Source organism: Chelonia mydas, chromosome 2, assembly GCF_015237465.2.
Source record: "Chelonia mydas isolate rCheMyd1 chromosome 2, rCheMyd1.pri.v2, whole genome shotgun sequence".
In the NCBI taxonomy this organism is placed as follows: Eukaryota; Metazoa; Chordata; order Testudines; family Cheloniidae; genus Chelonia; species Chelonia mydas.
In genome coordinates, this window is record NC_057850.1 from 151,304,177 (window position 1) to 151,317,699 (window position 13,523).

Genomic DNA, 13,523 nt, shown 5'->3' on the forward strand with positions numbered 1-13,523 from the left:
GAATGCATAATTTTGAAACAAAGACTTTATTGCCTCTGAAAGCAGTGATCGAAGGGGGGAGGTTGGCTTACCAGGAAGTAGAGTCAACCAAGGGGGCAGGTTTTCATCAAGGAGAAACAAACAGAACTGTCACACCGTAGCCTGGCCAGTCATGAAACTGGTTTTCAAAGCTTCTCTAATGCGCAGGGCGCCCAGCTGTGCTCTTCTAATCCCCCTGGTGTCTGGCTGTGTATAATCGGCCTCCACATGATTTGCCTCAACATTCCACCCAGCCATAAACATCTCCCCCTTACTTTCACAGATATTGTGGAGCACACAGCAAGCAGCAATAACAATGGGAATATTGGTTTCGCTGAGGTCTAACCTAGTCTGTAAACTGTACCAGCGAGCTTTTAAATGTCCAAATGCACATTCTACCACCATTCCGCACTTGCTCAGCCTATAGTTGAACTGCTCCAGGGTGCCTGTGTACGGCTTCATGAGCCATGGCATTAAGGGGTAGGCTGGGTTCCCAAGGATAACTATAGGCATTTCAACATCCCCAATGGTAATTTTCTCGTCTGGGAAGTAAGTTCCTTCCTGCAGCTGTTCAAACAGACCAGAGTTCCTGAAGATGCGAGCGTCATGCACCTTTCTCGGCCATCGCACGTTGATGTCGGTGAAACATCCGTTGTGATCCACCAGTGGTTGCAGCACCATTGAAAAGTACCCCTTGCGGTTTATCTACTGGCTGTCAAGGTGGTCCGGTCCCAAGATAGGGATATGCATTCCGTCTGTCGCCCCACCACAGTTAGGGAACCCCATTGCAGCAAAACCAGTCACTATGACTTGCACATTTTCCAGAGTCACTACCTTTGATAGCAGCAGCTCAGTGATTGTGTTGGCTGCTTGGATCACAGCAGCCCCCACAGTAGATTTACCCATTCCAAATTGATTACCGACTGACTGGTAGCTGTCTGGCGTTGCAAGCTTCCCGAGGGCTATCGCCACTCGCTTCTCAACTGTGAGGGCTGCTCTTATCTTGGTATTCTTATGCTTCAGGGCAGGGGAAAGCAAGTCACAAAGTTCCATGAAAGTGCCGTTACACATGCAAAAGTTTCGCAGCCACTGGGAATCATCCCAGACCTGCAACACTATGCGGTCCCACCAGTCTGTGCTTGTTTCCCGGGCCCAGAATTGGCGTTCCATGGCATGAACCTGCCCCATTACCACAAACTGCCAGGGCCCATGCTTTGAGAGAAGTCTGTGTCCATGTCCTCCTCACTATCGTGATTGCGCTGTTGTCGCCTCCTCGCCTGCTTGTGCAGGTTCTGCACATACTGCTGATAATGCACACAATGCTCACAACAGCAGTGGTGAGCTGAGTGGGCTCCATGCTTGCTGTGGTATGGCGTCTGCAGGAAAGCAGAGTTGCATCGGAAGCGGTGTATGGCTACAGATGCCACGAGAATAGATATTTATACAGAACGACGAGAGGAACTGCGATGTGGATTCATGGCGCCAGGAGAGCAGAGTTGCAGCAGAAGTGGTGGCTGACGACGGTTAGCAGACCTACTGCACCGTCTGCTGACAGCAGTATGGTGTCTGCACGGAAAAAAGGCGCAAAACGATTGTCTGCCATTGCTTTCACGGAGGGAGGGGCGATTAATGACATGTACCCAAAACCACCCGCGACAATGTTTTTACCCCATCAGGCATTGGGAGCTCAACCCAGAATTCCAATGGGCAGCGGAGACTGCGGGAACTGTGGGATAGCTACCTACAGTGCAGCGCTCCGAAAGTCGATGCTAGCCACGATACTGTGGACGCACTCTGCTGACTTAATGTGCTTAGTGGGGACACACACAATTGACTGTATAAAATCGCTTCCTAAAAATTGAATTCTATAAATTCGACCTAATTTCGTAGTGGAGACATACCCTTAAACTCTACCTCATGCACTTCATCTGTCACACCAATATGACCTCTAAGGATGACTTATAGGGAGAGGATACTTAGGCTGATATAATGATCAAGAACAAAAAGTGATGGTAATGTTCTACTAGGGCAACAACAGAATGGGCCACCAACTGTGTGGCGCTTTCCTTTAGCAAAATCTGAAACCCAACAGGGTCAATCAGATTCTCTACGCAGACTAAGTAAATAGACCTCTGTTCTTTAGAGAAAAAAGATGAACTCTGTCTTCAGACTAGAGGAAGTGATATCCTGACCATAATGAAGTAAACCCCCCTTTATCTCCATTGAGAGTCCAAAACCACATCACAAGTGTGTGGAATATGATATCATCATGATTGTCAGTCATCGGCACTTGCAAAACAATAATGAATTTAATAAAATGTGGGTGTGAGAAGCAGTGTGAGCATGGTAGCTCATAAAACAGGATTTTTTCTTAGTTTTCCTTTGAAGTACCCAGTTCCTGCATTTTAAACCTAGCTGGTGTTTGGGGAGCCCCTCCAAAAATACTTTTTAGAAGCATCTGATACAGATCAGCAGAAAGATTAGTGCGAAGGGCAAAAAGTCAAAAGAGAAGTTTAGTATGAAGAGCTGCACTCTGGAAGATAACTGTAAACTTATTTTAAGTCACAAAACTAAAGCTCTGGATTGAAGGCCTGAAATATTGTAAGTACCACACATGAAAATATGTATTAATTGTTATAGTGCTCCTTTTATGTTTCACTATTTCTAATGTCCATCAATACAACTTTGCCATTTTTTGATTTTTTTTCTAACTAGCTAGTAATTAAAACTTGCACAAACAGGAAGAATTTATGAAATACAACAGCAACCTTGGCTGAAAAGGTTCACCTATGAGCCCCAGACGAAGACCACATTGTTTGTACAGTATGTGGCACATAGAACAAAATGACACTCCCTGCCCCAAGAGGCTTACAACAGTCTAACTCACCTAATGTATATGTATTAGCTATGTATATCAAATTCTCCCATAAAAACTAAATCCTCAGTGGGCAACTCCTGTTAGGATGTTTCCAGGCCCCATTAACTGCTATCAGTGTCAATAGTTTCGATAATCAAGACAAATAAACGTTTGTACTGAACACAGATGTCAATTATTATGTGGCACTAGACTTCATCAGAATTGGCTGACAATGCCAGGCGACTAAAAGGACTTGGTGTCCTTCAGAACAGTGTAACACATTGTGACAAGCCAGATAGTTCCAAACATTTATTTGAAGAAAAAAAATCACAAATCAGATGATGTTTCCCATAATATTATAGGGTTTATTGATTTATACCCAAATTCAGCAAGGAATCTAAGTACATGCCTAACTTCAAACAGCTGTGCGACTATGCCAGTGATTAAAGTTAGCAATGTACTTAAGTACTCTGCGGAATCAGGGCCTTAATAAACTGTGATTAATTTAAACACCTGGTTTGGTACAGGAAATAAATACGACTTAAAATGTATTAGACATTTTGTATTTCTTAAAATAAACCCACTTGAAAAGCACATATAGTGCTCTACAATCATATTCATAATACCTGGTAGTCCAGGTGAGCCTCTCTCTCCTTTTTCACCTTTTAAGCCTGGTGGGCCATGCAGTCCCCAGGAGCCTGGCTCGCCTTTTATACCTGCCATAAAAATATTGCCAAAAAATGAAATGCATTCTTAGCAAATGAGAGTTATTGCAAAGTATAATTTTCAAATATGGTGCAACAGATACTGTGTTAGTGATGGACAAACCACAAAAGTTCTGGGAAAGGATTCTAAACACAAGGCTGTTTATTCAAACTTAGAGGCTCTTTCCCCTTGTTACGAGCTTCTCCAGCTTTCCCCATAAATGTTTAATAGCAACTGATGCCTTCTCCCTTCCCATGACATTTCAAAAGGACTGCCATTTCCTCTTTGCCTCAAGAACCTGAAATAACTCCTCTGCAAGGCTGTCTCTGTCTTCAGATCTCTCCCCCGCTTGAGTGACCCGGGCCTGCCTGAAGTAAACCCGAGCCAGAGAGCGCCCAAGCTGAGATACCTTCTTGATGTAGTCTTGATGTAGGATTGGTCCTGCTTTGAGCAGGCAGTTGGACTAGATGACCTCCTGAGGTCCCTTCCAACCCTGATATTCTAGGATTCCATCCTAAGAGTACTGTAGAGAAAGCACTATCAAAGGGTAGAGGTGTATTTCCAGCAGGCTTAATCACTCTGGAACTTGAATTTCTTATCACAGAGCAATAAATTATGACTTCTTTTGAGGCCAACAAAACTATTTATAATTTATTGCCCATGATAAGTGAGTGTGACTAATGGAAAACAACAACAACAATATTCTTTCAGAGAATATAAAGATTTAGCAAGATTTCCTTACCAGGTGGGGCAGGGGAGTGTGTGGGGGAGGGGGAAGACGTGCACCCAAATCAATTTTGAATTTACATCCTCTTTTCCATGTATTTGCTCCCCACCTCCAGTTTCAAGGGCAGTTCTGCTCTGTCAGGTGACTAGGTAAACATGGCACTCTTCTTACTCAATGGATCTGATACCTGTGGGTGACATTCACTCCCACATAATTGGACTTTTCAAGCTTGATTCCCCACTACAGTGCCCCTAGTACAGTCATTTACACCTGAGCAAAGTGGGTGTCAAATAACTCCATTTTCATGTGGTTGCATTTTACAGCTACTTTGCCAGGTGTAAATGGCTAAACAGGTGCAAAGTGCAGAGTTCCTATGCTGAGTGACAGGCAGGAGGTATGGCAGTGAAGTTCACTCGTGAAATCCAGGGATAAGGCATGGGGATACACGGCAGTCCTCTCTATGGCCACTCTTCACAGTTCCAGTTTATGAGCTGGAGTGGCCGTTGAAACCCTACACTCCAGTTGTGTAGTGTATCAGTGCCACTGGATTCATATTAACACAGATCCCATGGCCTCTTTTATAATTTACACACATTGCATCTGTATCTAAGGCTGGTGCAGAAACCACCTCTGTGTTGCTTGGGCCCTGCCTGCATGGCTGCACCAATGCCCTCTTCCCATGCACACCCAGAGTAGTGTTTAATGGGGATTGAGGAATCGTTGCAGGGGCTGGTGAGGAAAATGTATCCCAATGCCTTCCCTTTATGGGAATATTCATCCCCTTGAGACGGTCTGCGGGGAGAGTGGCTCTCAGCCTTTGGGGGTTTATATTATGATTTGGACCAATTTTAATGTCTATTGGACACAATTAATGGACTATTGGCCACAATTGGGCACAATTAATGGCTATTTTTAGTTACACATATGGTGTGCAAGATTTAAAGATCAGATTAGCAATACAAAATGCCATGGGGGACAAGAGTTGAGGCTCTTTTTGGGAGCCGAGATGGAAGGGATGGGAACTGACTCAGTGGAATGTTTAACAGTTCTCCAAGTACAAGGCCCTGCTCTGCTGCCAAGAGGGAGTAGGGCCAGCAATGTGGCTGGAAGGGGCGTAGGCCCAGAGACTAAAGACTGTTGCATGGTTTCCTGTTCATTGCTGGACTCTACAGGTTTGGCATTCCTTCCTCCTCCATTATCCCTGAAATCCCTCTCCACTAAGGGGGAGCAATTAAAGGAATCCACTACCTGTGATGCTTGCAGAGCTTCCTGGCCTAATGTCGCCCTCCCAAGGGCATTTCTGCCGGAGGGTGAGATATGTCCCATTCCCTCCCTGTCAATTTGTCTCCCTTCACCATTGTTTCTCTCCCTGAGGATGTCTACATTGTATAGACACAGCCAAGCTAGCTTTGATTTAGTTAGCTCAAATAATAATAGCCGTGAAGCTGTGGCAGCAACATGTTAGCTGCTCAAGTACATACCTAGGGTCCCACATGAGATTGTATGACCTGGCCCATGCTGCTGTGGATTCACGGCTATTGTTATTCAAGCTAGCTAGATCAAAGTTAGCTAAGGTATGGCTACACCTGCTGCAGTCACACTTCTGTTTGCAGTGTAGACGTACCCTCTGTCACTTTTCTCTCTCTCTGCGCCTTGGAAAATTATCTTCTCTTCAATAGCTCTCACCTCATCCTCCTACAGAGTGAAGGGAAGGGGATAATTTCTTCTGTCTCCTCAGAAAGGTTCAAACACTCTTTCCCTTGCAAGTGAAAGAGGTTTTGGTGGTTTGATCTCTCCTTTTCAAAAATCTCTTCAGGAGTAATTTGCAATGATTCCTGCTCTAAGGAGGGGTTGATCCTGTCTATGATATTTACTTTGGCCCAGATCCACAAAGGGACTTAGGTGTTGCCACACCTAACTTTTAGGTGCTTAGAAAAGTCACAGGAAAAACACTGCAATCCACAAAGCTTGAGGCCATGTCTACACATACATTGCTGCAGCTGCTCCGATACAGCTGTGCTGCTGCAGCGCATCTGGTGAAGACTGTCTATGCCGACAGGAGAGAGAGCAGCATAAGCTATGTCAGCTGGAGAAGTTCTCCCACGGACACAGTGCTGGGCACACTACCACTTATGGCGGTGTAACTTATGGCGTTTAGGGAGGTGGAATATTCACACCCCTGAGCGACATAAGTTTTGCCGACATAGGCAGTAGTGTAGAAATAGCCCGAGCTAGGTGTCTGTGTTCCCAATATACTGAATGGGGAGAGACAGACACTTCAAACAGCGATCCACAAATCCAGCAGGCTAGGTGGGGAGCTGCTTCAGCTAGCCAGTGGGAGATGCTGACCAGAGGGATATGTGCTGAGTCCCTCCCTCTCATGGAGATAGATACACCTTGGTTCAAATGCCCCCTCTGCCTGTGAGTTCTCTAACCACAAGGCTATGAACTATTCTGATATGGGGTTCCTTCAATCTCTCCTATTGAAGTTGTTCCACTTTAATTAAATAATTAAATATTAATTGGCCCAGAGATAGCATTAGAATAACTAGAGCCCAGTGGTGAGGGCACATACCTGAGAGGTGGCAGGTCTCTGTTCAAATCCCTTCTCACCCTCAGGAAGAGGGTGGGACTTGAACTGGGGGTCTCCCACATCCTGGATAAGTACTCTGACCCCTGGGCCAAGGGTTATAAGAAAGGTCCTTTCCCCCTCTCCTCCCACACCCAGCTGTGGGGGAGGAGAAGGAGGAACTCACTTGAGGGGCCTGATCCGGCAGACATGATCAGAGGTTGCCCACATGTGACTTAGGAGACCCAACACCTCTCTTCGTCCAGTATGTGGATCGCTCCCAGGCTTAGGTGGGAGATAGGTGCCTAGAGTGAGACAGCAGTGGGTATGCCCAGAGGCAAAAAACTTAGATGTCGAGTGAGTTCAGGCACCTTCGGGATCTGGTGGCAGCTGAGTGGGAGTTCTATGGCTCAGAGTGGTGCCTAAAATCCGGACTTAGGTACCTAAGTACCTTCATGGATTGCACCGTTGACGACCAAGCAATGGGACTGGAGCTCTGATCATAGGTAGGAGCTTCCCACTCTGACTGGCTGACCCAAGGGAATGTTCTGTGCCGTTCAGAATACACACACAGTCACCTGTGAGAGCAGTGGGACCAGCATTCATCACGCAGGAGTTGGGGCTCTTCTGGACTGGCTGAATTGGGAATCAACCGATCCAGTTTTCTTCCCATAGGAGTAATTTCAGGCTACCCTTCGAGTTTGCTGTTGAGATGTGTTCCCAGAGCACAGGAGCACTGATTGTGTGACTGCATATTCCATACAGTTCTATAGCCGACTATGACAGAGAACACATAACAATGGGACCGCAGCCTCACCCCACATTGCCACATCTGTGTGTCTTATACCTGGCCAAGAGATACCAGCTCTGAGAGAAAGGATAGTTCAGTCCCACGGCTCATTCACTCCTTGGCCTCTATGCTGAACACTGCCAACACAGTGCTAATTTGTACCAACAGTTTTGGTGGGTTTTGGGATGTGGACAGTAGTTTAATAAGAACATGATTGAAACCACCAAATCATTTCTTATAGTGTAGGTCGCCTAATAGCCAAGAGATGTAGTGACCAAAAGTCTCAGCCAACTAGGGTCATATTTGATCCAATACAAGTCTACAAGAAGTAAAAAAACCCAATAGTTTACCATGAATGTTAGCATCTTGGTTTCCAGGAAGAGCAGTGCCAACCTACACATAAAGAAATATATTCAGATTATTATCTATACAAATTAACTTATATTTATACAGCACTTAGCATAAAAGGGCCCTGATTTTGGCTAGAGCTTTTGTGTGTTACCACAGTACATATAATTAATAGCTTAAGCTGTATTAGTCAACTTGCCAATGTCCAAATATTAGCCAGTTAAGACTTACTCAGTATTGTGCGTTCTTCAGCATGCAGCATGCTTTCACAGGGATGTAAAACATGCATTTTTGCAACATCAACCAAATTCTGCTTTCAATTATGCTAGTATAAATCCAGGGTAACTCAATTCAAGTCCCTAGAATTACTCTGGATTTACATCAGTGCAATTGAGAGCAGAATTTGATTTTTAAGATAACAGATTGTGGCTGCAGTGCTTTTCATCAACTATTAACACAAATCAATGGATGTTTATCTGCAGCTTCCACGTGCATAACAAGCACTCAAGAGAAAGGAAAGTGTGATCCAAGCATGAGACGGGGAGCCAGGAATTCCCTAATTTTATTCCTGGCTCTGACCCTAATTCCTGCTGTGGTCTTGAGTGTGTCACAAACTTATTGCCTGACTGTAAAACAGGGACAAAATAACCTACCTCCTAAAGATATTGAGAGGATTAATTAATGTTGGTACAATGCTGTCAATGGATAAAACATTACATAATGCTAATTATAACTATTAATATGAATTGCACCCTATTCACATATTAAACATTCCACCGTGCAGCTGCTGCATGAAAAGATCCAGTCCTGCAACACTCACTGTTAGGAGTGAACTTCAGTGGGTCTGTTTGCATGAGGAATGCTTGCAGGATTCAGTCCATAGATCCTTATGAATACTCACTTATACAGATGTGTAGAGCGGAGTATTTGTATGTACAAACTGGGACAGTTTTATGTCATTCACAAATGCAGGGCAAAGCTATCCTGAATATTAAGATGCACGGAGAGGCACTTAGAACCACACATTTCTTTTATCTGGGCAGTCATTAGTGCAATTAAAATATTTTCAGAGCTCTTGTTACCGTTCACTGATTTTTAACCTCTGTGTGAATGAACTATTCTTGCTCTCTAAGTGGGTTTATGTCATTTTAATGGTTGCACAGAAAATAATTGCAAGGCATTGGTGAGAAAGTTGGCAAATCCATAGAGCAATTCCTAGCAGATCTAGTGACAATAATTTCTTATAATAAAGTTATTCATAAAATGGAGAATTTATAGATGGATTGAAAGGAGATAAGAATAAAATTCCTAAAACAAGTAGTTAAAGCCTCATAGAAACATAAAAACATCTTGTGGTCATTATTCTGTGTCTGAGTTCATAAGTAAAGTTAATATGGAAAGATTTATAAAACCAGTAAATATATTTTTCTTTAAAGGCGGGAGAGAGATTATTTTCTTATTTTATTCTTATTGATACTGATTCTCATTGTATTTATACCAGTATAGATCCGCAGTCTCTCCTCCAAAATCAACATAAGTAAACTGGGGTAAGTGAAATGAGAACTGGACCCACTGTATAGTGTTGAGTTATAATATGATGTACAGTAGCAGATGAATGATGCAGCTCTCCTGCACATCAGGCTGATGGGGGAAGCATAATGGCTCTCTAACAATATGTCTATTCTGCAGTTAAACACCTGTATCAACGGACTCGGGCCTATGTCAGCTGACTCGGGCTTGTAGGGCTTGGACTATGGGTCTGTTTAATTGCAGTGTAGATGTTTGGGCTCAGGCTGGAGCCCAGGCTCTGGAACTCCAGGATGGGGGAGGGTCCCAGAGCCCCAGTGTGAATGTCTACACCTCAATTAAATAGCCCAAGCCCTGTGAGCAGAGTCAGCTGATACAAGTCAGCCACTTGTGTTTAACTGCAGTGTAGAAATACCTTGAGGCACAATCCTTTCCCAAGTCCCACATTGCTCACCTACTCTGCCCAGTGACTATATGCCACAATATGGCCCTTAGGAAAACTCTAGTGTGACTCAGGCCTGTTCACAGTTTATTGCGAGAAGTAATTTCTGTGATTTACTAAATTAAAAGCCCTCTGAGGTCCTCTAAACCTTAGTGCCACATCAGCTCCCCAGACATCCTGCGTGAAATCCCAGCCTCATTGAAGTCGATGGAAGTTTTGCAATTGACTTCAGTGGGTCCAGGATGTCACTCCTTGAGTTTTATGAGGCAATAAACAGTCGGTATGTGTGACCCAGGGAACCCCTCAGTGCCGGCTGGCAGAGGGCACACCATAGTGTAACTCACATAAGGCCTGATACACTAATAGCCCCAACTCACTGTTGTCAATCTGATTCTGAAAGGTGTCTGTAGCGGAGTGGTCACCCCGCTCCCGATTGGAAGGGCTTAAAAACAGCCCTAGGAAAGGGCTGCCCTGGGGAGCAAACCATGAGCAGACTTGAGGCAGCCAATCAGGGCCCGGCTGGGCTGGTATAAGAAAGACTAAGGGAGGAGCTGGGTCAGTCTCACTCCAGCCTTGGAATGGGAAGGACCTACCTGCCTCGGAGCAAAGGGTACCTGGGGCAGAACAGTGCTGGGAAAGGGCAAGAGGAGCTGGGGAGCTTCAGCCTGGCAACTCACCAGGCTGAAGCCTTGTTAAAGGCTTAAGTAGGTACTGGGGCTGCAGAGGGGAAGCCCGGGGATAGGCAGAGGCAGCTGGTCCAACCCCCGTGCCAGTGATGAGTGGCGATGACAGACTGAAGTCTGCCTCAGAGAAAGGGGGCTAGATGACAACTGGCAATAGCCACTGAGGCAAGGTGGGCATAGAGGGTTGGGGGGGGGTCCCCCGGGAGGGGAGACCCAGAGCGTGGGACTGCTGTGGGGCAGAACTCCAAGATAAGAGGACACTGGGGTCCGGGAGGGACACGGGGCCTGAGGCAGGAGAGACACCGGCCAGAAGGGGGCGCTCCGAGGCTGGAACTGAGCTAATTCCTGGACGATCAGCAGAAGGCGCTGCGGCGGTGAGTGCTCGACCTGCTACTATGTCACCTAAAGGTATCATATGCAAACTGGTAACACGCTGGTCATTAATATTACTTCATGGTGTAAGTACGGGCGGAGTGTAAAGAATTATAGATGTGTGATAGAAATATCGTCTTCAAATGTGTTTGGCAAGCAGTGAATAAGCCTAGCCTGTTCTAGACAAAGGAATGTTGTTTCACCTACTTGACTGTTTCTCCAATGTAAACTGAGCAAGGTGAGGACAGAAACAATGGTACTGTATTTACATATAAGGTAAATAGAGCCACCAAACTAGCAAGACGGGGAGATGACCACACAATGGAAAAAATCACAATGGGGGATGGAGGCTGTACCCCAAAGACGACTTCCTGGCCCTTGAAAGAGAGGCAATGGACTTTGGGAAATAAAAGCAGAAATAGAAAGTCATTTTGGCATCCATCATCTGAGGGCAGAGCTCTTGAAAATCGAGAAAGATGGATCCTACAACCAAGTGGACTGAAGTCTCTGGGAACAGATTATACGCGAGAAACCTGCTTAGACAAAGAGTGTAACCTGAAGTTAGTTTTAGTCACTAGGAAGTGTGGTTTGTTTTGTACGTAATCTTTCATGTCTCTCTCTCTCTTACCTGAAATCACTCAAACCTGTGTTCTTTGTTAATAAACTTACTCTTGTTTTATTACAAAACTATCTCAGTGCTGTGTATGAAAGTGAAGTGTGAGTCTTCAGCTAACCTAACCAGCAGATGGGTCTCTGTCGCTTTGCATACAGCAAACTTAACTTCTGGGACTGTCCAGTGAGAGGGACTGGACACTGCAAGGAGACGTCTCTTGGGAACTGGTCTTCACTATTACCTGCAAGGCAAGGCTTAGACTGGCAGAGTCCTGAAAATTTTGCTGGCAAAGCAGACAAGCTGGCGTGTCCAGGAGCTGGCACACAGCTCGGCAACAGCAAAGCTCACTCTTGCTGAGACAGAACAAGTAACACTCTGGCTCACAGTTCTGGGTGACTTGAGCAAGAAGTCACAGCATGTGAATGGAACAATTGGAATGTAAGCCTAAGTAGGGCAAAAGAAGATTTTGTTTGTTTGATGTATGCTCTGCATGTCCTGGCATTCAAAGGGACTAGACAATTTTATTCTGATTGGGGACTGAGAGGTATTGTACAAGAAATAAAAGTACCCCCCGCCCCCTTTAAAAAAACAACACATCTTTCCAAGGACAATTCTTTTTTTTTTTTTTTTTAGTTCCCTTTGGCTCTAATCTTTGTTCAAAAAACAAAAGAACAATGTTACAAAGCTTTAAGCCAAAAGTTTAGAATGTTGTTTATACCTCTCACACATTCTACAAGGCATTCATTGTTAAGCATATAAAATACTCTGTTATCTTAAAAGCTTGGTCCTACTTCATGGTGTACATTGGACATATGACATTACCAAGGCAGATGGCAAAGCAGAAGTATAGACTGAAGAGAGCTAAAACGTGCACAGAGTTATGTTTGTGTCACTTGTTCTCATGGCCATGCACTTACATATATCAATGTAATTTGGTAAAAGCAGGGTCTGTATATAACTTACTGGCATTTTGCAGTGAGGTCTGGGAGAAATTGGGAAAACTGTCTATTCAAAATGTGGAGGAAAATGAATTCAGTAAATGATGATGATGATGATAATACAGCAACTAAATATTCAGATTTAATAGAAGATGACAGGCAAAGGACCTGTCCTCAACACAAAAATCTACTCATCTGAATGGATTTCCTGGGTCATATGTTAAGAACACTCTTGGGTGGTGTAGTTCTGCCAGCAGGTGCTGGCCCATGTGGATGGGGCAAACCCCTTAAATAGAGTGCTTTCAACATCTGTATTTAGGAGATTCTGCCCTATATACACAAGCTGGAAATCTGCCTGCAAACCTGTGTGATCTGAAACAATTTAAAGGTTTCACCTTACATCTGATTTCAAGAGCTGTGCATTACTGCAATGGCAGCAGGGTCCCACAGACCAACAAATAATCCCTCTAGGTACTTACTCCTTTGATGTGAATTATAGCCCCTGGAGGTCCAGGAGGCCCCGGGGGCCCGGGCAAGCCAGGGGGACCCTGGGAAGGCAAAACAAGGGGGAAAAGACATTAGTTAGAACCTTTCAGACTGCAGTGCCAGCTGACAGAAAAAGGGCATGAGCTAATTTGAACATGGAGCCTTGTGCTAACTGGCCGGAAGGGAGGTTGAGCATTTTCTTGCATGTACAAATTTTTATGTGTAAAAAGAAAATGTGGATTCTAAGATTTGACCCACAATATTTCATAGACAGGAGAATTGCCCGAGGCTTTTGCTTTCAGAACAAACAAAACACAGAATTATATAAAAAGAGCTCTATTTGTTCTCCAGAAAACTCTCTTTTTGGATTATCCAAACTGCTGAGACATATACAATTACACTGTTCAAATGCCATTCAGACAATTGGACATTTAAATGCAGAACATCT

General features: G+C 44.6%; 1 protein-coding gene across 9 annotated transcripts in view; it reads right to left on the minus strand.

The window, feature by feature from the left end:
• Nucleotides 1-13,523, minus strand: part of COL15A1 (collagen type XV alpha 1 chain) — a 275,000-nt gene that overhangs the window by 25,248 nt on the left and 236,229 nt on the right. For 7 of the 9 annotated variants that reach the window (XM_043540351.1, XM_037889859.2, XM_043540354.1 and 4 more), the window contains 4 exons: nucleotides 13,069-13,137; nucleotides 12,615-12,656; nucleotides 8,017-8,059; nucleotides 3,502-3,591 (listed from right to left, as the gene is read on the minus strand). In XM_043540351.1, the coding sequence (XP_043396286.1) occupies nucleotides 3,502-3,591; nucleotides 8,017-8,059; nucleotides 12,615-12,656; nucleotides 13,069-13,137 (244 nt within the window). The remainder of the gene's footprint in view (nucleotides 1-3,501; nucleotides 3,592-8,016; nucleotides 8,060-12,614; nucleotides 12,657-13,068; nucleotides 13,138-13,523) is intronic. The other 2 variants (XM_043540353.1, XM_037889858.2) reach the window with 1 other exon arrangement.